General features: G+C 58.9%; 2 protein-coding genes across 2 annotated transcripts; one reads left to right on the forward strand and one right to left on the reverse strand.

Moving 5' to 3' along the window:
- Positions 1–80: 80 nt before the first annotated feature.
- RPL3L (ribosomal protein L3 like) lies at positions 81–8,844 on the forward strand. The gene is made up of 10 exons (XM_021547657.4): positions 81–237; positions 1,201–1,393; positions 2,333–2,501; positions 4,254–4,389; positions 5,132–5,318; positions 6,195–6,355; positions 6,581–6,682; positions 6,761–6,856; positions 7,430–7,549; positions 8,732–8,844. The coding sequence occupies exons 1-10, from the start codon at positions 235–237 to the stop codon at positions 8,786–8,788; spliced, it is 1,224 nt and encodes a 407-aa protein (XP_021403332.1). The 5' UTR covers positions 81–234; the 3' UTR covers positions 8,789–8,844.
- Positions 8,845–9,303: 459 nt separating this feature from the next.
- LOC110479992 (testis-expressed protein 2) lies at positions 9,304–18,373 on the reverse strand. Its single transcript, XM_085592047.1, has 13 exons — positions 17,704–18,373; positions 16,035–16,205; positions 13,804–14,690; positions 13,516–13,716; positions 13,141–13,435; positions 12,520–12,734; positions 12,224–12,376; positions 12,029–12,128; positions 11,736–11,868; positions 11,493–11,624; positions 10,933–11,145; positions 10,537–10,657; positions 9,304–9,852 (listed from the first exon to the last, which is right to left on the reverse strand). Exons 3-13 carry the CDS (start codon positions 14,677–14,679, stop codon positions 9,742–9,744), a joined length of 2,550 nt encoding a protein of 849 aa, XP_085448173.1. The 5' UTR covers positions 14,680–14,690; positions 16,035–16,205; positions 17,704–18,373; the 3' UTR covers positions 9,304–9,741.
- Positions 18,374–19,051: the final 678 nt, after the last annotated feature.

Consider the following 19,051-nt stretch of genomic DNA (forward strand, 5'->3'; position numbering starts at 1 on the left):
CCTTTCACATTAGAGCTGTTCAGGAGGGAGAAGCGTAAACTGAGCCAGCAGCAAGTGACCTTTTATCACACCACAACTGTCGTGTCCAACCTGCCAGGAATGAAATGAATATCGCAGCGGGTGAAGCGAGTGGCTAAATTTGTGTCTTCAGACCCATACCCATCTTAAGTATTACTCTGGGGAGGCACTCCCTGGCAGCCTCTCTCTGCTGCTGCCCCGGGCTGAAGACGTCCCATGGTCGGTACAGCTCTGCTGGAGCCGCTTGTGTGCGAGGGTCGGCGAGCAGGGCTGGGTTGTGCTCCTGGTGGTGCCAGCGATGGGGTCAGAACCCTCAGAGTTCCACTCAGGCTGGAAAAGGAGCTTGGTGGAAAGTGCAGCCGGGCGCTGGGACCGATCTGAGCTAGGAAGGAGCTGCAGTGGGGTGCAGGACTAACCCTTTGCTGCTTGTGGTTGAGGTTTATGTGTGTATCTCTTCTCATCTGGCTTTCAAGGTGCCTTTAGAACCTGTGCATGCTCCTGTTATTTGGGCATCCTTTCCCCTGTTTTCCCGATCCTTGGATGTGCTTGTTTTGTGCCATTTGCCTCCATGACATCAAGCCCAGGAATTCCATGCAGGCCTTTTTGGTGCTACAGGATACAAAATAAATTGTTATAATTAAGAGCACAGAAGAACAGACATAGTAAAGAATGTACTTCTCCTTCAAAATCCTTCAGAAGAAGCTGAAGGAGGGAGATTATGTAAAGTTTTTTTATTTCAGTGGCATCAATTGTCCAGAAATTTAGTAAGTTCACACCGGCAGAGAGTACATTTAGAATGGGTGCTAGGAAGAAATGTTTTCCTGGTGAGGGTGGGCAGGCCCTGGCACAGGGTGCCCAGAGAAGCTGTGGCTCTTCCTGGATCCCTGGCAGTGCCCAAGGCCAGGCTGGGCAGGGTTTGGAGAAGTCTGGGACAGTGGGAGGTGTCCCTGCCATGGCAGGGTGGCACTGGATGGGCTCTAAGATCCCTTCCACCCCAAACCATTCCACTATTCTATGCCTTTTCTCCATGTACATGACAAAAGTTTGACCAAAATCCTGCCCTGTTACAACTCAGGGAAGAGCCCGGAATCTCTGTGACATTCCCATCTGAAGGGGGGAAGGATTTTTTGTTGCGTTTTTGTCATCTTTCCCTTCTCCCCATTTTGTGCTTCCCCTCCGCAGTCCCACCGCAAGTTCTCCGCTCCCAGGCACGGCCACCTGGGCTTCCTGCCCCACAAGCGGAGCCGCCGGCACCGGGGCAAGGTGAAGGCCTGGCCCAAGGATGACCCCAGCAAACCAGTCCACCTGACAGCTTTCCTGGGCTACAAGGCTGGCATGACCCACACCGTGCGCGAGGTGCACCGGCCCGGGCTCAGTAAGGCTTGGCTTGCAGGGGCCACGTCCACGAGGGGGGAATAGGCTCCTTGGGAAAGGGGTGGTGGAGCCCACGGTTCTAGGTTAAATCCTGGCTGTGCACACCTTGGATGGTCAAAGGCCAGCTCGGCATGGGCTAGTGTGGAATTCTGCACGCTGGGGTGGTGGGTGGTGGTTTGGGAGGTGGGAAGGCTGGGGCTGGCTGAGATCAAACGTTGGCCTTGCCCCCAGCGCTCTCTGTGGCAGTGGGAATCCTGCAGGGAATGATCCCAGATGATGCCGTGTCAGAATCTGAGGTATTGATGATTCTGAGATTGTAGAAAGTCTCTGTTTTTCTGCCCTGTTGCCAAAGCAGAAGCCATAATTGGTCTGTGCTGGTTCCAAGGTTGTTTATTCTGTTTATCTCTCACATGTTCTGCTGCCCTGCCCAGCTCTGTCCTGCAGGGCAGCGTGTGGGGCTCTGCCCTCAGTGGGATGTGACAAACATTCAATACCAGAAACTCCCTGGGCTGGATTTACAAGAACGTGCCAATATCTGTCACCTACGTTGGACAGTGTGTCCCCAGCCTGAACCAACAGAAAAATGCCAACACCACAGTGAGACATGGAGGGCATGAAGAAGGAGAAAAAGGACAAGGCACACCCAATTTCCTCCAGCTTGTCCCTTTGGACCCCTCATCTAGAATCCTAAAATTTTACTTTTGCACCCGTGCCACACTTAATTATTACTGATATCAAACCCTCAGAGCTGGTAATTCATCCTAAGATTGAAAACTCTTTTCCATGGGCAGAGATCACAGCCAGTGTCTCTGGGGGCTCTGTAGAGCCTGTCTGTGATCTCTGTCCATGGGTTCCTGACCCCTGCCAGGGTCCCAGGGCAGCCAGAGGGAAGCTCTGGATCCCCACAGGGTGAGCACCACGTCCCTTTGCTGCCCTGCAGAGATCTCCAAGCGGGAGGAGGTGGAGGCCGTGACCATCATCGAGACCCCGCCGATGGTGGTGGTGGGGGTCGTGGGCTACATCGAGACACCCAAGGGCTTGAGGAATTTCAAGACTGTTTTTGCTGAGCACATCAGCGACGAGTGCCGGCGGCGCTTCTACAAGAACTGGTACGTGCTCCCAAAAAAAGCTCATCCAACACCGGGGCTGCCCAGGGAGGTGGTGGAGTGTCCAAGGCACCCGTGGGGGACAAGGTGGGGATCAGTCACAGGTCGGACTCGATGATCTGGGAGGGCTTTTCCAACCTCAGTTGTGAAAAACGTTAATTATTTGGTTTTTAAAATTTTTAAAGTTTAATAATAATAAAACAGTTATAAAAATAGTGATGTAATTAGAGTAATAAAATTTAGAGTTAGGATAATTATAAGATAATAAAAAGTAAAGAATTATGGATGTTTGAATGTTTTTGGATATTAAGTTATGAAAAATATAGTTTGTTAATATACTGATGTACACTTATATATTTTTATGGTTATGTATAGATTTTATTTAAAAAAAGAAACTTCATTTGTTGTATGTCAATTGTTTCTTTTAATCTTTATGGCACTTTGAGTTTGAGTAAGGTTTGAAGAAATTAGTGTTTTTTTGATACGAAAATCATAAATTTTTCTTCTTTTGAAGATTTAGGTGTTCTTTGAAGCGTGTACTTTATTCTTAAAAAACTCTTTACATATATAGTTTCTATTTTAAAACTATATTTAATATATTACTTCAGAGAATTAATATAGCACAACTTTCTAACATTACGCATATGATATTTATTGTAACATTTGCGAAAAGCCAATCATAAAATAAGCATTTTTCACATCAGTGATCCTGGGATTCCCCAGAGTAGGGGCCTGTGAGGGATGTCTGGCAGGAATTCCACAGCATCTCCGGGATGCTCGAACAGCTCAGCTCCTGCGGAGTGAAACTGCTGCCTATTTAGTCATGCACAGGGACACTGCACACAGCGCGATGCTGGGGAGGAGCGTTTGCATATGTAAATTTATTCTAATAGGCGAGCCAAGGTAGCTCTCTCCACAACATCGTATGGCAGGTTCTTTTTCCCTCGTGTAGCTCGGGCTCCTCGGCTCCCCAGATCACTGGAATCCTTGATTTGTTTTGTGTTTTTTTTGGTTTTCTTTTGGGTTTCTTTGTTTTGTTTTGTTTTGTTTTGTTTTGTTTTTGTTTTGTATTTTGTTTTTGTTTTGGTTTGGGTTTTTTTTTGGGGGGGGGGGTTGGGGTTTTTTTTTTTGGTTTTTTGGGGGTTGGACTGAAACCAGATTTGCCAGGGGAAAAATTAATGCAGAATGTGCCCCCTGGCCCTCATAAATACCAACACCCCTCAGCAGAGAGGGAAGTGGGAACAGGAATTTCCCCGCTGTAGGAATTGTGTCTCCTGTATAGCGCCATGGAGACCCACCCAGCACACAGCTCCGATCCCTGTTTTCTCCTGTCAGCCTTTTTCAGGGCTCATCCCTCTCCCCAGCCGAATCCCTCGGCAGGCAGGGGAGGCTCAGGTACCCCCAGGTAAATGCCTTTGTGGTTTCCCGGCTGCAGGAATCTCCTGACACCCTCCCACCCCAAGCCTCTCCATCCCTCCTTCCTCCCGCCTCGGATTTGGCGCCTGAGTCAGTCAGTGCGAGACAACTGCATTCCTCATGCAGAAAGGTTTGAATTACCCTTGAAGGAGCCCTTTTCACGGCTCAATATCCACCTCCCTCTTCCCACCTCAAGGTCCTGGCAGTCAGGTGAGGCTCAGGTATCCACAGGTTCCTTGTGCCTGCCAGGAGGTGGCTGTCAAGGTGACCTGTCCCCTCTCTGCGCTGTCACAAGCTCTTTAGTAGCTCTGACGGGTGTTAAACCACTTCTGTCCTTAGGCACAAGAGCAAGAAGAAGGCGTTCACCAAGTACTGCAAAAAATGGCAGGATGAGGCTGGGAAAAGGCAGCTGGAGAAGGATTTTGCAGCCATGAAGAAGTATTGCAAGGTCATCCGTGTCATTATGCACACCCAGGTCAGAGCCTCCCCCTGGCATGGGCAGGGGGCTCGGGGGCTTCCTCAGCTCTGAAGGGCCTGGGAATGGGATCAGGGGGTGTTTTGGTGGGGTCACAGAGGCTGAGGGAGCAGAGTCTCTCTCAGATGGTGATGGGAGGTGCTGGCTGACCTTTCCAGCTGCCTCCTGACTCTCAGTGCCCTCCCAGAGCTCCTGCTCTGGGGCTGCCATGGATGCTGTGGTTTGGGAGCACAGGGGAGCCCCCACATCCCAATGGGAGCACACACACCCCATGGAGGAGAGCAGGAGGAGGGCAGAGCCTGGGCAGGTCCTGAGCCCTGTGTCAGCAAGGCACCTCGGACCTCATGATCACCTCAAATTAGCAACTGGTGTCAAATGGTTTGGGCAAAAATAACCCCACGGGCAGGCACAGTTTTGCCAGATGCTGATTGCTGGATACACATTTTAATGCAAATCCCTGGATTTAAGGGCTGATTTGGGGTCTGGGGGAGAGAGCTACGTTGGCTCAAGGCCAGACAGGGTCTCTGGGCTCAAGGACAAGGAGTTGGCCCCATAAAGTCCCAGATACAAAGAGCTGCTGACCCAGGGCTGCTTTGAAAGGGGGTGACAGTGGCAGAGAGGTGAAGCAGTGGCTCTGCTCACCCCTGTGCCCCTCACAAACTGTGAGTGACCCAGCCCTGCTGCACCCTCCTGTCTGTGGGGTGAGGGGCCACATGCCACCCTAAAGCACTGTGTGCTGTAGATGAGGCTGCTCCCACTGAGGCAGAAGAAGGCCCACATCATGGAGATCCAGCTGAACGGGGGGACAGTGGCTGAGAAGGTTGACTGGGTCCGGGAGAGACTGGAGAAGCAGATCTCTGTGCACAGTGTCTTCAGCCAGAACGAGATGATCGATGTCATCGGCGTCACCAAGGGGCACGGCATGAAAGGTGCAGGGGTTTGTCCTTCTCACGTGGCTCTGCCCATCGGGTGGTTTTGGGGTAGGACAGTGTTCACCACGCTGAGAACCCCTTTTTGTAGAGGGCAAAAAAGCCTCAGGATCTTGAGCATGATATCCAGTTCTATTGTGTCAGGGCTCAGTTTCCTTAATCTCAGGGATTCCAGCAAGGGAAAAATTCAACAGGGGCACCCCTGATGTAGCTACAGAGGAGCTGACAAAATGACCTCTGGTGGGAAGATTTGCCCTGAGATTAAGGCCAGTGAAGGCCTCCTCCCAGGAGGCTCAGAGCAACCAGCTCTAATGGGAGGTTTTCCTGTCCATGGCAGGGCTTGGAACTGGATGGTCTTTATGGTCCCTTCCAATCCAAACCATCCTGTGATGGTGTGAATGTCTCACAAACCCCACATGTGCAGGGGTGTGGGTGTCCCTGGGTGTGTGCGTGGAACACCTCCTTGTCTGATCAGAGCCCTGGCAGTGAGAACAGCTCCTGATCTCCTCCCAGCACTGCAGGAGAACTCCTCTGAGAACTGCAGGAGAGCCATGGGGCTGTCCTAAAGGAGAATGATGGGCCTGTCCCTCAGGAGAGCCATGGGAATGTCCTTCAGGACAGCTGTGGGATTGTCCCTCAGGAGAGTGGTGGGACTGTCCCTCAGGAGAGTGGTGGGATTGTCCTTCAGGAGAGCCATGGGACTGTCCCTCGGGAGAGTGGTGGGACTGTCCCTCAGGAGAGTGGTGGGACTGTCCCTCAGGAGAGTGGTGGGATTGTCCTTCAGGAGAGCCATGGGACTGTCCCTCAGGAGAGCCATGGGACTGTCCTCCCCCAGCCCCTCCCTGCTGACCCTGCCCTCTGTTCCCACGCTCCCAGGGGTGACCAGCCGCTGGCACACCAAGAAGCTGCCCAGGAAGACACACAAGGGCCTGCGGAAGGTGGCCTGCATCGGGGCCTGGCACCCGGCCCGCGTGGGCTACTCCATCGCCCGGGCTGGCCAGAAGGGCTACCACCACCGCACCGAGATCAACAAGAAGGTGTGGCCCAGGGGGTTCCCTCAGGCCTCCCATCCTGTCACCATCCTCCTTCCCACGGTGCCCGCAGCTCCCCGCATCCTCCTGGGTGTTTCCCTGGACATCTCCATGTCTTTCCTGGTGCTTTTCCGCTGCTTGAGGGGATTCTGTGGGGGGATTCTGCCACCCCGTGAAGCTCCTCAGCAAGGGGCAGGAGAGTCTCCATCTCCGCTGCCTGTGTGTTCCCAGATTTACCGCATTGGCCACGGGATCCACGTGGAGGATGGCAAAGTGGTGAGGAACAACGCCTCGACGAACTACGACATCACCGAGAAGACCATCACGCCTCTGGTGAGGGCTGAGGGCTGACAGGGCTGTGACCCTCCCAGCCAGCTCTCCTGCCCACCAACCCCTCTGCTCTCCCCACAGGGTGGGTTCCCTCACTACGGGGAGGTCAACAACGACTTCCTCATGCTGAAGGGCTGCGTGGTGGGCACCAGGAAGCGCGTGCTCACCCTCCGCAAGGTGAGAGCACCAGGCTGGGCTGCAGCTCCCCAGGAGCACATTCCCCACATGGAGAACCCTCCAAGTGCTGGGCAGGGGCACTGGGCGGCTCCTTGGTGCAGTGTCAGCAGGTGGATGGAGATGGAGAGCTTCAGAGCTCTGAGGGCTGTGGTTCATTTCAGAATGAAACCTTGGGTTGTCACAGAAAGGTGACTGGACATTGGAATGGCTGCCCAGGGACGTGGTGGTGGAGTCACTGGTGTTTAAGGACAGGCTGGATGTGGCACTCAGTGCCATGGTCTGGGTGACAAGGTCAGGTCATGGGTTGGACCTGGTGATCTTGGAGGTATTTCCCAGCCTGGTTGATTCTGTGATTCTGTGATTCTGTGATTCTGTGATTCTGTGATTCTGTGAAATGCTGATGAAAGAGCATCTCTGTAAGCTCTCCACCACCTGAGCACCAGGGTGTTGCTCTGAGAACACAGATTTTTGAGGAGATATTTCTTTAGAGGATATTCCAACCCTGCTTGCCTGAGACCAGCTGTCCTTACTGTCTGTGGGGATTCTCCTGATGTTGTGGCTGTTCTTTCCCAGTCCCTCCTGGTGCACACGAGCCGCCGGGCCCATGAAGCCATCGAGCTCAAATTCATTGACACCACTTCCAAATTCGGCCACGGCCGTTTCCAGACAGCTCAGGAGAAGAGAGCTTTCATGGTGAGTTCCTTGGGCTGCCTCCAGCTCATCAGGGGGGTTCAGCAACTGACTGACTCCAAGCAAGCATCCTCCATGGGCAGGGAGGTGGAACTGGATGAGTTTATGTCCCTTCCGACCCAAACCATCCCAGGATTCTGTGATTCCGTGATTCTCTGATCTGTTCCTCAATACAACAGCCAAGTGAATGTCTGAGACTCTCTTGCCTAAAGGCAGCCATGAGCTCAGTTCACACAGCAGAAATGGTGCTAAGGAAGAAGAGGATGGTTGTGTGAGTGATCCAAGACAACTCAACCAGCAAATAAAAGACCATATGGGCAACCAGTTCCCATTCACCACGGGAAGTTTTAAACAAGCAGTTAACTTGGCAGGCACTGTCTTGGCCATATGGTGCCTTTCACTTGGAATTGTGCACTGCTTTGATTTGTTTGGAATGATTTATAGCTTTAATGTTCTCAGAAGAAAGACAGTTTGGGTCAAATTCAGATGCAAATTTGTGCTGCTTTTGTCAGAAGCTTTCAAGAAGGCCAAGCAGTGTGTTTTTCTTAAATCCAGGGCAAAAATTAATATAATTAAATAATCCAAACACAGCAGTTCCCTGAATAGTTTTGCAGCCTTCACCCAGGCTGGTGCGAGTCTGAGTCTGAAGAGGAGGAAGCACTGAGTAAACCAGGAGAGGGAGAAGGAGAGGGAAAGAAACAACTGCCTGGGTCCCACGCAGACATAAACTGGGTCTGGATGTGGCCTGTCAGCCAGAAATGCCATGTGAAGCTGCTTAAGCCTCCTTAGAGCTGGCAGGGGGATTGGTTAGGCACTGCCTTTGCAGAGCTCTTTAGAGGTTAAGCTGATTTCCTTCAGCTCAGTGTCAGAGCCTGTTGTGTCACTGCCAGCCCTGAGCTGCTGTGACAAGGAGCTCGGTGACAGGAGGAGGTTTGACCTGGGTGCAGCTCTTTTCTTTGCCATTTCCCCCCTTGGATTCTCTGGTAAAACATCACATTTGTCTGGAAGTTGAGGGACATGAGTATTTCCTGCCACTTGCTCCCATAGGATTGATTTGCTGTGGGATAACCCCATTTTTCAGCTGCTGGCCTGAGCTGACTTTCTGGTTGCCACAGCCCTGACACAATCATGCAGACCAGGTCTGTGTGTCCCTAAATCCAAACTCTCCTCTCTGCTCTCTTCCAGGGCCCCCAGAAGAAACATTTGGTGAAGGAGAAGCCAGGTGTGCAGGAAGAGCCCTAAGGACAGAGATCCAAGGCTGCCTGACTGGGCACTTGCAATAAAGGGGCTCCAAGCCATGCCTGCTCCTCTCTCCTTCTGCAAGGGTCTCTTGCCTCTTCTCAGGCTCCTCAGCAGGTGGGGATGGGAAAAGTGGCATTTGGGACTGGCCCACATGGGCAGGGACTGACTGGGACAGCAAAGTGCCTGCTCTGCCCTCTGGATCTTCCCTTTCCTTCACCCAGTGAATTTTTCCCTCTCACCCAAATCACCACGAAGTCTCGTCTCCCTCTCATCCAGCAGAGAGCAGAGCACATTCCAACACTTCTGCACCAGTGCCCACTGGGAATACTGGGGCTGCCCATGCCCTGCCTCTGCCCAGGCTCCCCTCAGTGCCTCTCCCACACACCTCCAGCACTGCTTTTGCCAAGCTGGAGGTGCAACCGGGGGCTCCTCCCTGCTCAAAGCCCCCTGACCCTGGCTGGAACCCTCAGCAGTGGTGGGAATTTCTGCACAACAAGAGGGCTGCTAGGCAGGGCTGGGCAGCGATGGATTTATTCACCTGGGATCCTTTCCCACCCATGCTTTCCTTGCAGCCCAGCTGCCTGTGGGGAGGGGGGATGCCCCAGAGCTGGAATTTTGGATCAGCGATGATCCCAACTCCTCCGGTGCCATGACCCAGGTGTCCTGCACCCTCTGTGGAAGCAGACAGTGGGAAGCCCAGCCCTCCACTGTCCAGAGCTGCCTGCTTGACCAGGAGTCCTGGAGCATGGCCGTGGAATTCCTGGGTCTCCAGCAGCCTGGCTGTGCCCTGAACGTGTGCTTGCAGGATTTGAGGAGGCTCATCTGCAGAAGCAGAGGATGAGGATGAATCCAGGCACAGCCCTGGATGCAGTCAGTGGCCAGGCCCTGGCTGTCCCCATGTCCCAGCGAGGTCCCTGAGCTCTGGGCAGTGTCCCTGCCCCTGGGGTTGTGCTTCAGAGCCTCCTGTCCCCCGTGGCTGGCAGGTCCTGGGGTGGCCAAGGATCCAGGCCAGAGCGCATGATGGGAATGATGAGGTCGTCCATGTTTGGCATCACCAAAATTTTCTACAAAGAAGAATCCAGAATAACAAATCAGTGGCTTTGAACACCACGGAGACAGTGCCTGGAGGTGGCCTGGCAGGAGCCACAGCCAGGTCAGGGACTGGGGCTGTGACCTGCAGGTTCTGGGCTCCCACCCCCACAGCAGCAGCCCCAGGAGGGTCCCAGCTCTGGATATCAGCCTGGGGACAAGCAGGGACAGTTTTTCTTTGAGGGCCACCTCAATGGCTGCAGGGTGGTCACAGCAGAGAGCAGGGACCAGCATTTTGAAACTGTCCAGATGGGTGGCTTTTGGGGGGCCCAAAATATCTGTGGGGACATTTCTGCTCTTTGAGCAGAGATGAGAGGCTGAACACAAACCCTTGGGAAGACAAATCTCCCAAACATCCCCAAACCAGAACGGACAGGTGGATTCAGCCCTTCTGGGGGGTGTCTGCCTGGGACTGCCTGACACCCCAAACCCTCCCTGCTTGGCCCAGGGCTGCAAATGACAGGAGGAAATCACTTTTCCTCAGCCCTTGAGCTCGTTATTTGGGTTCTGTGTCTTCACTGCTCCAAGCTGGCCAGACCAGACCAGGTGCTGGCTTTTTGCAGAAACAACTGGCCCGAATTGAGGTTGACTCTCCCCGATGGCAGCAACGCCCAAGCCTCAGCAGGGTTTGCTGAGCCCCTGGACAGTAGACCAGGCACCTGGAACTCGTGCTTCAGCTTCTTCTCAATCCACTCGGTGACGTGCAGGAATGTCACCTCCCTCTCGCCCAGCTTCGGGCGCACCTTCAGCTCCAGCCTCGGGGGCACTCGGAAGCTGTACCTGTGAGGGGAAAGCAAACAGGCAGGAAGCATCACCTGCCACAGATGTGCACAGCCCAGGCAGCCCCACTGCTGGGTTTTAGGGAGGAGGTGACACCTCAGGGTCCCCAGATCTGTGTTGGCCTGGGTGCAGACTCAGAGGAGTGAGCCTGAGGTCTAAGAGCCCCTTTGGGCTGCTGGTGCCCAAGATGAGCCCAAATCCCTGGAGGTGGCTCCTTGCAGGGAGCAAGGGGCGCTGGCAGCAGGATGTGCCCGTGGGGGAAGGAGGGCTGGTACCAGACGCGGTCGGTCGGCGGCGGGGGGATGTTCACGGCCAGGGTTCCTGCCAGCTCCTGCACCTCCACCGTCAGCAGCAGCGGCGTGTTGGACACCTCCTCCATCTTCTTCTTGATGAACTCGTTCTCCGTGGCCTTCTGGAAGTACTTGGACTTGGCAATCTTATCCACGAAGCGCAGGATCTTCCTGCTCGTGCTGTTCCCGCTGACGTGCCTAAAGCAAGAGGGGCTCCAGCTCAGCCCTGCTGGGTGTGGGGGTCCCCCAGCCCTCTGCCACAGCACCCTACGGGGACAGAGTCCCCCTTTGGAAGCTGCCACGACGTTCTTCATATAAAGCTGGCAGTCTTTTGTACAAACTAAAATCAAAGTCACAGCTGTTTTTCACTTCTTACCAGGGTCTCGAGACAGCTAGAGCAGCCAAAAAGATGTCCTAAACTCCAGCACACTCTGCGTGTGTCCTGCAGTGGGGACACTGTCCCCACGTCCCTGTGCTGACGTGGCACCGTGCATCCCCGGCCCCTCCCGGTGCCCCCCTGGCACAGCCCCCCAGCACCCCCTTACCCCTCGGTGCCAGGCGGGGGGAGCCGCTCCCCCGGGGCTCCCAGGGGCTCGGTGCCATCGTCCTCGTCGGAGGAGCCGGCGCTGGACGACTCCGCATCGCTGTCTGCCAGCAGGATCAGCCGTGGCCTGGCCCTGCGAGCCCCAGGAGATCACTGCGATGCCCAGGGCTGCTCTGGGGACAGCGGCCTCGCCTCGCTGGGGCAGGAGGAGCGGGATCAGCCCGTCCACGGACAGATTCCTTACCCCTCTCTGCCTGCCTCTGCAGGGCTGCTCTCCTCTGCAGAGCTCTCCTTCCCCAGCTTGCTCAGGTTCATCTTCGTCTCCAGCGTCATCTGCAAGGAGCCGCTGTAGGTGACCTCCATGTCCACCCAGAGCCCTGCCAGGGAGAGGGACAGGGTGAGATCAGGTCAGCACCACAGGGCTCAGAGCTGCTGGTGCACTGCCAAGTCCTCCCAGCTCTGAGGTCCGGGCTGGCAGCTCGGTAAAGCCATCCTGGAACCAGGATTGGGGTTCCTGTGCCTCTGTGGGGCTCTTACCTCGCTCATTGATGGTGGGGTTGGAGGCACTGAGCACCGAGGGGATGGATGTGCCCATGTCCAGCTCTGTCAGCGTCAGCTCGTTCATGAAATACGGGAGCTGATGGAGGGAAACCCCCATGGGGGACAGTCACCACTCAATGTGCGGCCTTGGGAACAGGGCTGCCCTGAGTGATCAGTGCTCTTGCCTCTCACCTTGATCTTGCTCAGCTTCTTCTGGATCTTGTTGGACACCTGCTCTGCCCAGTATTGCTCCCGGAGGAAGTCCCAGAAGATGCGTCCCACCAGGGCGTTCATCCAGGCCATGCTCGCCGTGTCCTCGCTGGGGGGGACAGCAGCCACCAGCCCCTACAAGGTGACCCCGTGAGCAGCAGGACCTGCTGGCCTGGGCTCCCCTGCCCCAGGGCTTGGCTGCTCCAGCAAACCACAGACTCTGTGCGGGGTCCATCAGCCTCCAGTCCCGCTGCCGCTGCTGGCTTTGTCCCGCTCACCTTTGTGGGCGTGGGGCTGCCCGGAGCTCCGTGAGAGGGGCTCTGCTCCGGGCTGGCTGCCCCCTGTGCTGGCACGAATCGGGCCATGTAGGTGCTGTAGTCCAGGTAGATCTCCTGGGTGCTGCCCGACCCATCCCTGCAGGGATCCGTGGCCGGGATGTCCTCAGCGCTGCCCCCGCTGCTGCTGCCGCTGCTCTGCGGAGCCCATCCCGTGCCTGGGGATGTGGAATCACAGACTCATTTCGCTTGGAAAACCCCTCTAATGACATCAATCCAACCACTGCCCGGGTCAACACTGCCCCGTGTCCCCAAGTGCCACATCCACATGGCTTTAACTCCCTCCAGGGATGGGCACTCCACCCTGCCCTGGGCCTGCACAGCCCTTTCAGTGAAATAATTGTTCCGAACATCCAATCTGTTCGGTCAGGATGGCATCAGGGGTGACATGACCCCTGTCCATGACGCCAGTGACGTGCCACCCACCCTGTGCTGACCAGCTGAACCCTCTTGGCTACACTTTGGCTTCCTCCATGTCCCTCCATGCTCACTGCTGCCCACCAAGGCGTTGTGTTCCTGGATCAGCCCTGGCCCGGAGCAGAGGCGGTGCTGGCTGCCCCTCACCTGCCCTGGTGTCACCGTGGCTGCTGGCTGTCCCACGGGAGGCTTGCACGAGGTGCTGGTACCACTCCTCCTTCTCCCGCCCCGTCCGCCCAAACAGGTACAGGCACCTGTCCCTGCCGTCCCCCGGGATGTCCTGCCCGGCCACCGGCACCTTCCTGGTCCCCTCCTCCCCCTGCAGCTCCGCGTCCTGCTCCTCGCTGCCCTCTCCCTCGGCCGGCTCGGGGAGGAGCACGCAGATGGGATATTTCTTGTTCCACGTCCGCTTTCGGGCCAGGCTGGGGGGGCACAGGAAGACCTGCAGCACCGAGAGCGGGGTGAGGCCGGGCCAGGCGCGGGGGGTCCCCGTGGGAGGCTCCTGGCGACCTCCGGGCTCACCTTGGCGTCGGTCAGGTCGTAGCAGCGGTGGCTGACGAAGACGGAGTCCAGGATCTCCTCCTCGAAGGTGGCTCGGCGCGGGACGTTGCTCTTGGGGTAGGACAGCTTGAGGGTGGCCCCGTCCAGCACGGCGAGCACCGAGTGCGTGAGCGACGGGTGGAAAAGCTCGGGGTCGTACACGTGCAGCTGGTTCATCCAGCCCTGGGAAAAAGGGGGAACGGGGAACCGGCTGCCCCCCGCCCACCACGGGCACCTCCAGCCCCTCATCCCGGAGCGCCCCTCTCCTACCTGGAGGTGCGGCGTCTCCCGCGGCTCCCCGGGGAGCAGCTTGGGGCGCAGGCGGCCCCACGGTCCCCGAGCGGCCGGCGGAGCCTTGGGCACGAGGAGGAGGATGGCGAGGAAGCCCAGCAGCAGCCCGCAGAGCAGCCCCACGCAGAGCCCGGCGGCGTAGGGCGGCAGCGGCAGCACCAGGTAGCCGTAGGCGAGGAGGGCGATGGAGGCGAGCGCTCTGCCCGGCACGGAGCCCCCGGCCCGCGCCGCCGCCGGCTCCTCGGGCGCTGGGAGCGGCGGGTCCGCGTCTCTCTGCGCCACCTCCACCACCTGGATCACGTCCCCGTAGGAGCAGATCTCGTAGCGGCAGTTCAGCGTGGGCTCCCAGGGCGTCCAGTCCCGCACCCGGCGCGCCCCGGCCCCGCGGCTGCCCCCGGGGCTGCCCCCCGGCTCCTTGGCCCGGCCCGTGGGGCCGCTCTCCTCGGCCATCAGGCGGCTCAGGCGGCTCAGGGGCTCCTGCACGGCCTCCGACAGCCGCCTCCGCGTCTCCTCCAGCCCGGCGTCGCGCAGCCGGAGCAGCGCGGCTCGGCTCTCCGACGGCGACACGCTGGGCGACGACGGAGCCGTGCGCGACTTGGCCGGGCTCAGCCGGGGCTGGGGGACCCGCGGGAGGTCGGCCAGGAGCATCCCCCCGGCCTGGGGCGAGGGGGGACGCTTCGTGTCCCCGTCGGCCGTGGGAAGGAGCCCGCAGCCATCCCGGCCGCCTCCGTGCTCCGTGGTGCCGCCGGCGTGGGGCGATCCCTCGATGTCCCCACGGCGAGGTGAGCCCGGCCACGGTGCCAGGGCTGGAGAAGCTTCTGCTGCCACCGCAGCCTGCTCTGCCATGGCTCGCATCGCCGGCGGCGCTGCCGAGGGGCAGGGAAGGAGCTGTCGGAGCTGGCACAGAGCATCCCCCGCTCTGCTCCTGCCGCCCCCATCGGCATCGCCCGCGGGCATCTCCGGGACCCTCGCTCCGGGCTGGGCGCCTGCCAGCCTGCTTTGGGATGGCGTGTGGGGTGTGCTCGATGGCTGCATGTGGGAACCTGCTTGTCCAAGGAGGACAAAGCTCGGCCAGGCAATGAGCCACGGGGCCGCGAGAGCCCCGAGCTGCCAGCCAGGGCTGCAGCCGAACGGGGATTTTCTGCACCAGGATATTCCACTGGTCCCAGTGCCAGCCCGGGGCTGCCGGGCCAGCGGGCAGGACTCCCTGACTCCTCTAAAAGTTCACGGTTTGGCCCCTGCTTCGAGCACTGCTTGAATCCAAAATGGATCCAGCCCAAGCTGCCCCCAGCGCCCAGTCAGCCATCTCTGGCTTTACTGGCCGTGGAGAGGACAGAAGTTTCTCTAACACGAAGTTTCCAGCGTCCTGAGGGGTTCCATGGCCCCAAGGAAGCGCTGTCCTGTCCCCACCAGCCACCGCCACCCCTCACTGCCGCACTCCTGCCCCAGCCATGGGCTGACCCGCTCCGAGCCGCGTCCCCTCCGTGATTTTGGGAGGGACAAGGGATCTGCAGGTGATTTTGGGAGGGACAAAGGATCTGCAGGACGGGCTCTACAGGGCCACCGCCGTGCTGAGTCAGCTCCCAGCGGGTCTCAGCCCCTCCCTGCCCTCTTCCCCTTCACAGCAGCCCTGCAACAGCAGCAGGAATGCATCCCAGGGACCCTGGGCTGCCTCAGGCTCCGTGCTGGATCTTCAAAGCTCCTCAGTGCCAGGAATTCATCACAGCCTGTGCCGCAACTGCCTCCAGCCCCCTTTATATAATCTCAGCTCTTGCTTTGCTTCTCCTTTGCAGGAGCCACTTGTTAACCCCAGATCATCCACGGTGATTGTCCCGGTGGTCCCAGCCCCTGGCACAGAGCCTGGCTGGTGCTGGCCAGCCCGTGGCACTGCTGGCACCACCGAAACAGCCAAAGGAGGAGTGAGCAGGGGAAATAAGCAGTGGAGCTGGGCCGGAGAGGGGATGGTGCCCCTGTCCATGGCAGGGCTGGTTTTTAAGCTCCCTTCCAAACCAAAGCATTCCATGGTTCTGTGGTTCCCAGGGATCCCTCCCCTGACACCACAGGGCACTGTCCACCTCCCAGGCAGCACTGCAGCCTGGACCCACTGCCCCTCAGCATGCAGGGCTCTCAGTGGCCCATCACAGCCACTCCCAGTATCCCCAGTATCCCCAGTATCCCCAGTACTGTCCACCACCCCTGGCTGCTCCTACCAGAACACCCCTGGGCTGGTCCTTGGAGGGTCCTGGCCGGTCCCTGCTCCGTGTCCCTGCCAGGTCAGGGGGACAGTGTCACCCCAGCACTGGCCTGGGTGCTCCTTGTGCTCCACTCCACCGTGCCCAGCTCTCCGTTCCCACCGCTCCCGTACTCGTGGGTTTTTAAAGCTAAAAAAAAAAAAGAAGTCTGTTTCCTGAGAGACCATTAGCGTGGTGGAAGACAGAGATAATAATAGCCTGGGTTTGTATGGGAGCTCTCCTCTGGCAGGGATGGTGAGTAGAGTGGGGGCTACGCTGCTGATGCTGCTGCAGCCACCTCTGGGGAGGGTGGGGGCAGCAGGACAGACCCTGCTGGGTGTCCTGCTGGACCAGCAGCCCCCCGAGAGGGACGTGCAGCCCCAGGGGAGCCTTTGCTGCTGCCTCAGGCTTCAGAGAGCCAGTGCTGAGTGTGGAGGTGCCCCAGCAGCTCGTCCCCAGGCTGTGGCCCTGCAGGATCAGGGGGATTTTTTTTCTCTTTGCAGGATAAATCAGACATGAAGGTCCTTGAAAGTGTTGTCGTGGGGGCAGCTGGGTGGGCTGGGTGACGGTGGCTTTGGAGGTGCCAGCAAACAGCGCTCAGGGGTGATCCCAGCTCTTCCAGGACATCCCTGAGAAGGACTGGGGCTGAGTGGGATGTCTGCTTGGGCACTGCTTGGGACACCCAGCCCTGCTCGGTCACAGCTGTGCAGGGCAGGGACACAAGACCCCTCAGGACAGTGTCCCCCCTCGCTGCATGTGGGCACACCAAAGCCATGACCATCCGTGAGCCTCTCCCTGGATGCCAGCTCCAAAATTCCACTCCTTGCTCCCGGCTTTGGTTCAAATTCAGGCCTTGACATGACCTGACAGGGACGAGCTGTGACCCAGCTTGGGCTGGTGCCCTGGAGTGCCTTCCCCTAAAACATTCCTTCACATGGCCAAGGCAGCAGAGCCTGGCCCAGCCTGGCACGGTGGCAGCTCCCGGGTGGGCACCGCCTGCCTGGTGTTTGCTTCGGTTGTAGGATCAGGGAGTTAATTGAAATATCAACTTCATTAACTTCCCTCAGTCCTCTGTGGTTAATTAGGGTGGCAGTGACGCTGCTGAGGGGGATGAGGCACCACAGCAGCGCTTTCCTCACCCAGCCAAAGGAGCTGGAAATCCCTCTCCAATTATCTGCACAAACCACCGTGACAGAGCCCAGCTGTGACGCTGTCCCTGGAGCATTCCGCATTATCCCGGGATCAGGGAGCCCTGGGCTGGCTTTGAGGGAATTCTGCAAGCTCAGAATTTTGTAACTTTGGCCAGTGGGCTGGGCCGTGTGGGATCCCAGCTCCATCCTCTGCTCCCAGCTCCACATCACACCGCTGCTTCTCAGGGGTTTTACCGGTGGATACTGGAGCGGGTTTTGTGCTGCTGGAGGAGCAAGGAGCCAGGTGGGCTTTGGAATGCCTGAGAGCCAGGCAGCCCCAAAGCCCCTCCAGCACCCTGTGCATGCCAGGCCTGGAGCCCAGCCCTGCCTCTCTCAGGGCTCTGCTTCACTCCCGTGTCTCAGCCGTTCCCAATCTCTGCTCATCTCCTGAGCTGCGTGGCCCCTGCAGGATCCAGCCCCTTCCCACATCCATCCCATTCCCGCCGGCACAGCCTCACCGCAGGAATTGCAGATACCCGATGGATGATGCTGCCGAGAGCTTCTGCCAGCCGCAGCTCCTTCCACTGCCTGCAAATCCACGCCCCGAAGGTGTGCGGGGCCCTGGAGTCTATTTGGAGCTTCCCCTGACATCCCGCTCCTCTGATCTCGGTGGATCTTACGGGAGGCGCTTTCAAAGCAGCGCACTCCCTCCCTGCCTCCTCCCGAGCGCTGCGGAGCCCCTTCCTCCGCCTGCCCGGGCTCCTGCCACCGATCCCCGGGGCTGCAGCGGAGCTCAGCCCGCCCGGGATGGAGCCTGGCCTCAATTCAGAGCGGCAGCATCCAGAGGGCAGCGCCGGCCCCACGCCGGGTCCCGCAGCCCCTTGGCGTTTGGGAGCGGGCATCCCTCCAAGCGTGGCTGCGGCCGCAGGGCAGCGGAGCCAGAGCCCCGGTTTTGGCCGGAGGGCACCGAGATCTTTTCCTCTTGCACCAAGGAAGGCGCCGCTTCCAGCGGAGCTTAAAGCCCGGGCGAGAGGTTTTGGATAAGCTACACGAGGAGGGATTTGCGGCGCTGATCTCTGGAAGGAGAAGGAAGCCGCAGCAGCTCGGCCCCTTTGGAACCCGCCCAGGTTCACCTTCAAAGCCCTCACCTCGCCACACACCGGGCTCTCACCTCCTCCTCCTCCTCCTCCTCCTCCTCCTCCTCCCCGGGACCCCCCGCGCCCACGACGGGCCCCGGTCAGCCCCCGCATCCCCCCGGGTGACCCCGGCTCGGTGGTCCCTGCTGTGCCATCCCCACCGCCCCGAGGGACCCCCGGTCCCCACCGCGCCCAGCCCTGCTGGGGAGCCGGGGGCTGCCCGGCCCCGCCGCCCGCCCCGGGGCCCCGCAGCGCCGGTACCTGCGGCGGGCGAGGGGCCCGGGGAGCGGGGAAGGGTCGGTCGGTCCCGGTGGTGGAGAAGGACGAGCAATGCCGGGGAATCGGAGCGGTCCCGGTGCCGCGGGAGGATAACGGGTCGGTCCCGGTGCCGGTGACACCGGACCTTGTGCCGGGGAAGACGAGCCGTGTGCCGGTGCCGGTGTCAGCGAGGCCGGTCGCTCCTGGTGCCGGGATCCAAGCGCTGCCGCCGGTGCCGGGATAGCAGGGCCGGAGCGGTGCCGGTTCCGGTGGCGGTACCGGCGGTGAAAAGCGGTCCCGCTGCCGGTCGCGGGTGCCCAGAGCCGGGCTGGCGCCCGCCCCGCTCGCACCGGCGGTACCGGAGCATCCGCAGCCCCGAGCCGGCTCCGCGCTCCGCCCCGCGCCCCGCCGGGGCTGCGGGCCGGGCCGGGGGTCCCGGGGGATGAAGGGGGGGGGGGTTCGGAGCGGGCTC

Source organism: Lonchura striata, chromosome 14 (genome assembly GCF_050655825.1).
Source record: "Lonchura striata isolate lonStrDom1 chromosome 14, ASM5065582v1, whole genome shotgun sequence".
Lineage (NCBI taxonomy): Eukaryota > Metazoa > Chordata > Aves > Passeriformes > Estrildidae > Lonchura > Lonchura striata.